This window comes from Diceros bicornis, chromosome 5, assembly GCF_020826845.1.
Source record: "Diceros bicornis minor isolate mBicDic1 chromosome 5, mDicBic1.mat.cur, whole genome shotgun sequence".
NCBI lineage: Eukaryota > Metazoa > Chordata > Mammalia > Perissodactyla > Rhinocerotidae > Diceros > Diceros bicornis.
This window is the reverse complement of record NC_080744.1, coordinates 41871690-41883193: the sequence shown is the minus strand read 5'-3', so window position 1 is coordinate 41883193 and position 11504 is coordinate 41871690. Positions and strand designations below refer to the sequence as shown.

At 42.4% G+C, this 11504-nt stretch overlaps 1 protein-coding gene across 1 annotated transcript; it reads right to left on the bottom strand.

Annotated features, from left to right (window-relative positions):
- Positions 1-2657: 2657 nt before the first annotated feature.
- Positions 2658-8746, bottom strand: B2M (beta-2-microglobulin). Its single transcript, XM_058541478.1, has 4 exons — positions 8639-8746; positions 5037-5312; positions 4430-4457; positions 2658-3176 (listed from the first exon to the last, which is right to left on the bottom strand). The coding sequence occupies exons 1-3, from the start codon at positions 8703-8705 to the stop codon at positions 4444-4446; spliced, it is 357 nt and encodes a 118-aa protein (XP_058397461.1). The 5' UTR covers positions 8706-8746; the 3' UTR covers positions 2658-3176; positions 4430-4443.
- Between the last annotated feature and the right edge of the window lie 2758 nt (positions 8747-11504).

Sequence of the window (11504 nt, the reverse complement as noted above, 5' to 3'; positions counted from 1 at the left end):
ATTCTTATATATCCATTAGCCAAATAATTCTTCAAATGGTCAATTTTCCTCAAGCTGAGAGACAGCTTCCTTAGGCCCTTTCACCAACATAGTCTGGGGTGAGACCACCCCTCTACCTGGGAGAGTAGGGGAGTCCTGTGGGTTGCACCCTTCTTCCATTTGGCCAGGCCATGGTAGGTGGTGATTGGCTCAGCTGCCACATTCCCCAGTGTTTAAGAGGGCAGGACACAGGCCTCACTGTTGGCCCTGGTGAGCAGCGGGAAGGAAGCACCACTGCTTAGGGTCTGAGACTGCCCTGTTTCCCCTTCTTCTCCTCCACTCCCATCCCACCCCAAAACCCCTCCCCTCACACACACATAGAAGGTTTCAGAAAAACCACAACTGATACTCAGGAAAATGACTTTTAACAAATTGATTTTCCAGCAGACTAGTCAACTTCCTCTTCTTTGTTTACCCCTTTCCCATGCCTTCAGTAACCACTGACAACAATTCAGGGTGTCACCTTCCAGACCTGCTTTTGTGTTTGATACAAATATATAGCATGTGTGCTTATATGTAGTTTGGGTTTTTTAATGGCTTACAATATATATTTTCTGGAAATTACTTTTTTGTTTCAGCAATATAGCATGGGTATTCTTCCATGTCAGTATATAAGATGTAATTCTTTATTACTGACATTGAGACTTTTCTATTTAATTTGCATTGCACAGTTATATTTAATAAGCTTAGTTAAGTCTGATATTCCTCCTCTTTGATCGATCTCTTCTTCTGAAATGGGGCACTAAGGCATGCTCCAAAGGAGCATTACATTGGCCTACGAGCCAGCAAAGCAGCATTTCACAAAACAGTTCTGTTGAATGACATGGAATAGAAAGTCTTTTATGATTTAACCCAATGGGTGGTCTCAACCTTGGCTGCACATTAGGACTAGCTAGAGATTTTCAAAAACAATACTGTGAAAACAAGTCCACACAAAAACCTGCACACGATGTCTACAGCAGCTTTATTCATAATTGCCAAAATTTGGAACCAACCAAGATGTCCTTCAGCAGGTGAATGAATAATATTCATTATTCATTAATGAATGTCTGGTGCATCTAGACAATGGGGTATTATTCAACGCTAAAAAGAAATGAGCTATCAAGTCATGAAAAGACATGGAAGAACATTAACTGCATATTACTAGGTGAAAGAAGCCAATCTGAAAAGGCTATGTACTGTATGATTCCAACTGTATGACATTCTGGATAAGGCAAAACTATGGAGACAGTAAAAAGATCAATGGTTGCCAGGGGTTGGGGCAGGGCAGAGGGAAGAATGACTAGGCAGAATACAAAGGATTTTTAGGGCAGTGAATACTCTGATACCAAAATGATGGATACATGTCATATATTTATTAAAACTCATAGAACATACAACACCAAGAGTGAACCGTGACATAAACTATGGACTTTGGTGATTATGATGTGTCAATGTAGGTTCGTTAGTTGTAACAAATATATACCAGTCTAGAGGGGGTTGTTGATAATGGGGGAGGAAATGCATGGGGCAGGCAGGGAGCATATGGGAAATCTCTGTACCTTCCCTTCAATTTTGCTGTGAATCTAAAACTGCTCTTTTTAAAAACATAAGGTCTTAATAAAAGTAATAATAATAACAATAACATTGATATCTGGGCTCCAGACTTAGAGATTGTGATTTAGTTGGTCTGGATTGGAGCCTGAAAAGCTGGGTTTTTTTAATAGACTTTATTTTTTAGAACTGGTATTTTTTAATAAGTTCCACGGGTGATTCTAAGTGCATCCAGGGTGGACAATTACTGGTCTAAGTCAGTCACCCCTCAATCTTCTCCAGCTGAGTTCCTACAAGTCTTCCCCTAGGTACTCTTGCTTTGCTGTTTGGAATTACCCATGCTTGTCATACCTCTATATTTCTCATAATTTGCCCCCCTGCCTGGAAATCTCAGGCCTCCTCACCAATCAGGCGAATCACTACCCACCAAGTCTCAGCTCAAGCAAATGGCTTCCCTAATACCTACCTAAAGTTTTTTGTCATCCCTTGAACACATTTTCCTGTCACCTAGTTCTTTGGGCATACCTATGCTATACTCTTTATCAGGATGTATTTTAATTGTTCGAGTGCATGTCTGCCCCTCTACTAAACTGAGCAATTTGAGAGCAGTGTTGTGTTTTATTTATCTTGTCAGTACCTAGCACTAGCTAACTCAAATTCTTGGTCAAATAAACAAACGCACAAAGCTGGTCATCATGTGTAAACTATGCCTTGAAATTTAAAAAGCTAGTATTTTTCATTCAGAGCATTATCTATTACTGCTAAAATAAGAAATCTTCCAGATACTTTTGCTCCTTCTTAGAGTCTGCACACTTCTCATATCTTGGCTCAGGGAACAGAACTTTGGCTAAAAGGCAGAAGCCTGGTCTCCCAGCAGGGAGCTATACCACCCTGACTCAGTCATTTAACTTCTCTAGTATCCTGTTCCTCACCTGTCAAATGCAGATTACTGGGGCCCCTTCCACTGTGAGTCAAACCCTATACCCCAGGGGTTTACACTCTTCTCCAAGTGACACTTGAAGACCGTTTTCCTGTTTGAAAACAAAGGGGTAAGAGGGGGACTGATATATAAGAAACTGAACGCATCAGGTTTTACCATTGTTTTAATTAGTGAAACAGAAAAATCAAAATGTGCTCCACCATGTTTTTTTTTAACAGATGTAAGAGGTAAATATGAATTTTATATGACAAAATGTATCATCCATTATAACAAATTTCCAATAATTCTGACAATGATCCTTCAAAAATTTTTCCCCAAATTCTAAGCAAAGTATGCAAATTGAAGATTAACTCTAAACATGCATAACTATCTTATTATGCAGTTTTGTGTACACAAGAGACTGAGGAGTTCAGATTTGGCCAAGATGTTGATTTTTAACATAGGTATTCTTTCCTGCCCACCTCTAAGCTACCAGGGTCTCCCTATAGCTACCTGCCACAGGTCAAACAAGGAGGCATAGCGCTCGAAGTACAACTATAAACAAAGTAAAATTTGCCTTAACACCAACATAACTTCCTGATTTATGTGCATAAAGCATAAAAGTATTAAAAAGAAAGAAAGCATAATCTGGAATTAATCCAATCCAAATGAGGCATCTTCAAACCTGAAAAATAGAAAAAAGGCTTATTAGCAAATATGTTTATTTTATTTGGATTACACATCACACCACCAAACTTGATTAACTTCTTCTGTGTAAATCACTGCTTATAAAAGAAGTGGCTGCAGGGGCCGGCCCGGTGGCGCAAGCGGTTAAGTGTGCGCGCTCCGCTACGGCCGCCCAGGGTTCGCCGGTTTGGATCCCAGGCGTGCACCAACACACTGCTTGTCAGGCCATGCTGAGGCAGGCATCCCATATAATAGTGGAAGAAGATGGGCATGGATGTTAGCCCAGGGCCAGTCTTCCTCAGCAAAAAAAAAGAGGAGGACTGGCAGATGTTAGCTCAGGGCAGATCTTCCTCACAAAAAAAAAAAAAGTAGCTGCAGACAATTTCCCAGACACGTTACAAAGAGCATATCCCATTGGTTCCCCCACAAGTGTAGGGGAACAAATTCTGTTTTTGGAGTTCAGACCCGGGCTCTACTATTTAGTAACTGGGTGACTCCAGGCAGGACACCTAACCTCTCTGATGCTCTCTCAAATTAATTTCCCTGTCCTAGAATATACCAGAAGATGTGAATAGGGTTTCAGTATCAAGGTACCCTGTAGAGTAGAATTTCATTGAAAAGCTGGATTTTCTACGTCTTGTCTCCAACCAAAGATGCAGAGAAATCCAATTCCCCCCTTTTTCATGTTGCTAGAGCTCCTTGTAGATACATCTATTACAATATCTTTACATTGATCCATAACAATCTGTTTCCATTTCTCTCCTCTATTGGACAAGGAGCCTCTAGAAGGCAAACACACTAAGGCTGAACAAGAGATTGAAAGAATGGGATGTCTGGGGAACCACGCCACTCCTCTCTTCTGGCTGGATAATAAAGCAACTGCTATGCAAACGAAGAGAGTGGTTCATTTTTGAAGGCTCAGAGATGCCCCATGTAGAAATGGCAGAAGAAAGATCAAATTCTTGCAGGTGGTATGGGTAACCAGCTGCCTCTATCCCATCACACCACACCAGCAGCTCCTCTGTCCTCCCTTCAGAGGGTCAGTGATGCTGGCAGAGCCACACCTGAGGCCACACACCTTCCTCATGTCACTCCACAGAAGAAGGGAATGTGACCCCACAGGATCTTTGCCCGCTCAAACGCTACACTTATTAATGTCCTCCACATAGTGAGGGTATCATATTAGAGCTGTCTGTAAATAGTCCCCAGGATAGTGAACCAAAAATCATTTTCTTAAGCTTAGAAACCCACCTCCAGGATGCTGGTTAGAGGTCTCGATCTATGAAAAAGAAAATGGAAAAAGAAAATGAAAAACAGGAAGTTTTACTTTTAAAATACTATCTATTAACAATGTCTAAAACTGTTATAAATAAGGCTAGCAGAAGAGCCTGCTGTCCCTAACCATGAATACCTTGTTTAGAACTACCCAGCAGGACCCACCTCTGCCTGCTAGCCTCAGCTCCCAACCCAGAGAGAGATTACCGGAGGAGTCCAGGATTGCAGGGCGCGAGGACAGCAGGGCTTACAGACAAAGGCCTGTGCCTCCCTGAGACTCTCATTGGTCTTAAGTATCCGTGAGGCTGTCAGGACTGCCCAAGGAAGCCAGTAGGTAAGAAACATCAGGAGTGGGTGTGCATTTGTGCAAGTGCTGCTGCTGCTCCCTGCTCTCGCTGCAGAGAAGCTACTGTTTCAGAGACCATGCTGTGCAGAGGTCTCACAGAAGGTGCCACTAATCAGAGCTTTAATAACATTCCCTGACCATCCTAGTATGCAGATTTATATATATCAAAGTAGCTTTATGCTGTGGCTAGACTCAGATACAACTTTCAGCAGCTAAGGAAAGAACTTGAAAACTTACCCCACTTAACTATCTTGGGCTCTTTGAGAGTAGAGTGGACTACACGGCAGCTATAGTCATCCACGCCATTGGGAGTAAAATTAGTGTGGACCAGAAGATAGAAAGACCAGTCCTTGCTGAACGACAGGTCTGACCGCTCCACGTTCATCTTCTCCCCATTCTTCAGCAAATCAATTTCAATCTCCGGTGGATGGAACCCAGACACATAGCAGTTCAGGAAGTTTGGCTTTCCATTTTCTGCTGGGTGACGTGAGTAAACCTGAATCTTTGGAGTACCTGAAGAACATCAGGGAAAGACAAATGAAAACTGCAGAGTATTTCACTTGGGGCTACCTTGATGTAAAGCTAGATGAAGCACCAAGTGGTTAAATTTGATCATCCATTTCTCCCAATTCCATTTCCATTCTGGCCAAACGAGCTTCCACTTTTCCAAAAGGCTACCTCCATTTTGAGGGATAAACCATGACTGAGTATCTTTCCCACATAATTCCCCTACACATGCCTTTTTGGCTTTTTTTAAGCAGATTTCTAGTGGTAGCTTCTTCTGTCACTGGAGGTTGTGCCAAATCTTTAAAAACTTTTCTGTGGAGGCTCTCAAGAACTTTTGATGACTTCTCAGCACCCATAGAATTCCTTAACATATCATTCAAGAGTCTACATCATTTGGCCCCAAACTACTTTTTAAACTTCATTTCTCACTTCATACACCCTCCACAGTAGCCACATCAAAAAACTCATGTTATCGTACCCTGTTTCAGCTCCGTCAATGTTTTTTCTTACGTTTACTTCTTTCTTTTTTTGGTTCCTGCTCCTGCCTAGATCCACACCCATCTGACTTCTCAAAATGTATTAAGTGTCTAATACAGTGCCTAGCACACAGCAATTGCTCTGTAAGTGGCAGACGTTATTATTATTACCTCCTTGCTCAGGCTCCTAAGAGAGTCAACCCAAAGTATGTTCCTACAAAACACAACCTCTTCATCCTGCCCAGAGGTACACACCAAACCCCTATCTGATTTTATACCTGATTTCATGAGCTAGAAGACAAAGAAATAAAACTTAAATGCCTACAGAAGCTGGCAAGTACCTTAAATGAATGAGTTGGGCTTAAGAACAATAGATAAGGGTAAGGACTGTGGCAAATGAGAGAGAACTTACTCTCCATTATGACCAAGTGGAGTAATGCATGTGAGAGTGGGATTTGCTTTTTTTTTTTCCTGAGTAAGAGTTGTCCTGAGCTAACATCTGTTGCCAATCTTTCTCTATTTTGTATGTGGACTGCCGCCACAGCATGGCCACTGACCGGTGATGTAGGTCTGCACCAGGGAACGGAACCCAAGCCGCCAAAGCAGAGCATGCCAAACTTAACCACTAGGCTACCGAGGCTGGCCCGGGATTTGCATTTTTAATTATCACCCTCAAGTGATTGCTATAACTAGCCAGGTTGGGAATGCATTGCATAATGCTACGGAACAGTGGTTTCCAAAATGGGATGCATGACTAGACCGTCCATGGGGATGTGGAAAAAAAATATTATACATTCTATTTCTATATTTTCATCCAAAATGAAGAGAAATGTTACTGCTACTAAATATACAGATTGACACTAATACATGTATATAATTCACTTTTAAATACGTATACATTCAGGGAACATGATTACTAGAGGGCAGCTCCTCCTCCATGTCCAGGAGGTGGTGAGGAGGAAGACCACCAGGCTACTCTGACCAGATGTATCTGTCTAGAAACACCTTATCTTCAAAGGAAAGGTCACCAGTCCCATCAAGAGCTGGACTGGGGATCCCAATAAAGCCCTGATTTTTTTCCCCATAAAGTTAAAAATGAAGACTAATCAAAAGCTCTTTGCATTTGAGCTTCTAATAGAACATAAGTGCCACAAGGATCAGAACACAGGTTCATCCAGCCTGGAATTCTCTCTTTGAAAGAGTCAGGCAGCGTTTTGCAAGAATGCGATAATCTCTTCTAAAAGGAGGATGAGGATCAGGCAAGCCTGGGTTTAAATCTAGGCTCAGCCACTTATTGGCTTTGTGACTTGGGAGAGTTATTTGAGCTTCTGAAGCTTAACTGAAAAATGAATTTATGCCCATAGTGAAACAAACAAAACCCACACATCACGTGGGACAGAGCAGGAAATAGACCTCCAGAGGCAATCGCCATTACCCATTTCTTGTGTATCTTCTAGAAATGGTCTATGCAAAGCATGTATTACTTTGGAAATTTTCAAATTAAGATTTTTTTTAATGTCATCTTGTTGTTTTTCAAAAGACTTTATAGTCACTAGCAAATATCAATAATAGTGATGATATAGACATTATGCTTTATTTTGTAAATAAATTATAAATTAAGTACCTTTTTCTCATGATTAAAAAACCCTGCTTCACAGAGGCTTTTGTGAGGGGAAAAAATAAGAGGGTCCGCTATATTGTCGGGTATTTAGAATGTGCTCAAGATCTATGCTGTCCTCCAAAGACAACCTGAGTAACCATGCTATTACCCCTATCATTAGTTTTACAACCTCCCTGACTGATAAATTTTTGCTCTTTCAAAACTGAAAGTAGAGGCTCAGTTCATCTTGGAAAGAACCAGGCAAGGAGCCAAAGAGGAAGCCCTCTGTGCAGAAAAGGCAACAGGGGCCCATGGCCGCCCAGCTCGCTCCCCAGAATCTGACACAGGACGGTGGAGAGGCGGTTCTGAAACAAGAAGGGATTACCGCCAACAGGCGGACGCCCTCGCAAAATGCTTTGGTCAGGCTCGACTGTCTGCCATTTATCCCCTGTGTGATTAAGTCACTTAAACTCTTGGTGCCTCAGTTTCTTCATCTGTGAGATGCTGATGATAACTATCGTATTTACTTCATAGGCGCATTTCAGAATTAAATAGCATAAAGCACATAACGTCCCTGGCACACAGTGAGCTGTCAATAACAGGTAGCTCTTACGATTATTATTAAAAGCGACATGTGATGGGAACAAGTGAATAAATGATTCCTTGCCATGGTTTGGTCCCATATTCCTGGGGAAGTGCGGAGGGGCAAGCGAACCTAGCAGGCGCAGGGAGGAAGCCCGAAGCCCTCCTGATACGAGCCGAGCAGAGTTACCTCGGACTGATTTACCCAGGCAGTGCCTCCCCTCAGAGCCCAGGCAACTGTCTGCACCCATGCACAGCCCCCAAGTCCACGCCTTTGGGAGCCACCTACCCGCCCTCTCCTCCAGCTGTGCCCAGGGAGCGAGAGGTCGCGCGAAAGGCGGAAGAGAAACCCTCCCCCACCTCGGTCGCTCTGAAACTCATCAAGACCCCGAAACTTAGTCCCGACCCACCTGGCCCGAGCATGCCAGGCGTCTCCCCCGACCCCGCTCCCGGAGAAGGAAGAAAAAAAGCTTGTGTCCAGGGCTGAAACCCTTCCCCCCTCCACGGCCATCCCACCGCTTCCCCCATGCCGAGACCTAGTCCGGGGCTAGTCCCCGACCGGGAAGGAGAACCTGGGGAACAGGGGTGTTAAGAGAGTGCCGAGACTGCCAAAGAGGGTAGGAGGCAGGAAAGGAAGGGCTAGGGAGGAGGGAGGGGTAAGAGGTGACACTCACGCTCCACGGCCTCCAGGCCAGACAGGGAGAGCAGTCCGAGGAGGACCAAGGCCACGAAGCGAGCCATGGCTACCAGAGCAGCGCCGGAGGCAGGACTGAGCTCCTGGCCCCGCGCCTCCACTTATAGTCCACTCGCGCACCGCCAATCAGAGCCCTGCCCTCGGTGGCCGTCACTCGTCTCCTAGCGCGCGACGCGGGGCCAGGTTAGAAAGAGAGATTTTCCCGTTTTCAGTTTCATTTTCTTATAAAGCCTCGTGATGCGTAGGAAGGCATGGGTTGCACCTGATGGGGTCGCTGTCTGTAAATCGTCGCCCTCTGATCCGGGGTGCGCGCCCGAACTTGGGGCGCAGGCCGCCGATCCTAGAACTTCAGCCTGGCCGCATCTTGGTCCAGCGCCTTCGCTTTGCGAACCAGCCCCAGAGGTGCTAAGTGATTTGCTTACAATGCCCCAGCCAGTTAGCAGCCTAGAACCTTCGATTTTCATTCGAGAAAACTGAAGCTCAGAAAAATTAAGTGCGTGGATAGAGGATGAATGGCACAGGGCAGAAGAAGAGCTTTGGCTAATAATTACAGCCCAGGAATACACTGTAGGGTTTGTGGATTTTCGGGGCAAAAAAATATCGAGGAACCTCGAGGCCTCCTGAAGACAGCTCAGACAACTGTCCAGAGTGAATAAGGATCTTCTTCCTTGCTGAGTCCCTTCAGGAAAAAGTTTCTTTTTGGAAAGCTCTGTGCCAAGAACTTCTTTTCTGTACCATCTCGCTGTTGTTTAGGTAATTTTCTTTGTTTTGTCATTTGTGAGGAAAAGGACCACTGATAGTAAAAGCAGTAACTGTTTCCTTCTTTAGAGTTTACAGACTCCTTTAGGTACATCATTCCCTGCAAGTTCACCCTAGAATGGTGCTTGGCGCATAGTAGGTATTCGGTAAACTGAATGAATGAATGAGTGAATGAATGAACCAACGAACAAACGAGCCAATATGTGAATAAACTCGAGGAAGTAGGAATTACCCCATTAATTTTTATGTATAGGGAAAACAAAGGCTAAGACACCAGGATTCAAACTCCTGCCTAATTTCATTGGCATTTATGCTTCACACACTCGGAAAACGAAGGGCCGGGTAATTGTAGTGAGAGTTTGGCTTACATCTGACCTGGGCCCAAAGAAATTAAACCCACTGACTATGAGAGCGTGACAATGTTAGACAGACTGATTAAGAAAACCAACACTTCAGGGATACCATAAAAAAGATGCTGCCATCACATGGCTGAGTCCATGGGTCTTTTCTGCGTGTAACAACGAGAGGAAATGAATCATGGGGGCCGGGAGGGGCAGAGATCTTGGAAATCACCTTCGTTTTCAGTTGAAGGGAGTTAGGTTGTGCTTCCCCAAGGAGCACAACAAATATCTTCTGGATTTCTTTTACAGATTTTTATAACTTTTAATAATTCCTATTGTGGAGGCCATGTCTAAACTAGAGAAAGTATAATACTCTCCAGAGACCTAATGAAATGAAATAATGCACACACAGAGAGTGCTTCACACAGTTCCTAGCACACAGTGAGTGTTCTATAATGTTTAAAAAATGTACTTATGTTTATTATTATTGTAAATATTATATTATAAATGTTATTATAATATTTAACAAGTGTAATTATTGATATTATTTACCTAGTTTTTCTACCAGCTCTATCTATAACTTTCTTGAAATATAAGAATAATTGTTACACACAAAGTTATGAGTAAAGACACTCCTCGACAAATCATTCTCGTTTATTTGGGTCCAAAAAAATTTATTTGTTTTTTGTTTGTTTAACTCGTGTAAGGTTCTTAAGGCCTGAAATTTAGCATTGAATTGTTTTCTAGTGCCCTGGGAGTATAGGAAGAGACAGGGCTATTTTATACCTGTAAATTCCTTGTTTGCTACGTCACAGAGAAATACTATACTTAAAATTCAATGAAGATAGATTCTGACCTATTCACTTAGAAAACCAATTTTAAAAGCACTAAAAAAACATAATAAAGACAGAGAAAAGTATATTTTTCAGTTTTCTGTGTTTGGGGAACTCTGGTATTCTTCTTGGGTTTCCATTTATGACATGTTTTGAATAGTGAGGGTGAAAATGAAATATAAAACTGTTTTTTAAAAAATGACAGCAGTGTTTGCCCAGTAGCGCAAACCTCTGGAAGTCTACAAACACGGCAATTTAATAGTGTTATCTCCCAGTAGTGGGATTAACAGATGGATTTTTTTTTGCCTATATGACTCTCCTAAAAAATTTTTTTAAATGAACATTTATTCAAAATAGCAAATATTTTCCAGAATGTGGAATGGATAAGTTGTGATGGATATCCACACAATGGATTACTATCAGCAATAAACAAGGAGTGAACTATTGATACACACAAGATGGATGAAATAATTATGCTGAATGAAAGAAGCCAAACGAAGAAGAATATATACTATATGATTCTGTTTATATAAAACTCTAGAAAAGGCAAACTAATCTATGTAATAGAAAGCAGATGAGTGGTTTCAAGGGAGCCGGGGGAACAGCAGGAGCTGAAGAACTTTGGGGGTGATGGATATGTTCATTATCTTGACTTTGATGATGGTTTCACAGATGTATACATATATGAGAATTTATTAAATTGTACACTTTAAGTGTAATTTATTGTGTATCAATTATACCTCAATAAAGCTGTTTGAAAAAACAAACCCTAAAAGCACAGACACCTGTATTGTTAGGCAAGGGAAGAATGAAGTACTTGAACAGAAAGAAAAAGAAGCATATTGAAGTGGGGAGAAAATAGGAAGAGGTTAAATCTAAGATGAGTTGAGTTGTACCTGAGTGGATCTCAGTC

What these genes read in the sequence shown, in the direction of transcription:
- B2M (XM_058541478.1), bottom strand. Translation starts at nt 8,705, where the DNA reads ATGGCTCGCTTCGTGGCCTTGGTCCTCCTCGGACTGCTCTCCCTGTCT. An exon ending in TGGCCTGGAGGCCGTGGAGC is followed by an intron (nt 5,313 to 8,638) that starts GTGAGTGTCACC and finishes GATGTTCTTCAG; the next exon opens with GTACTCCAAAGATTCAGGTT.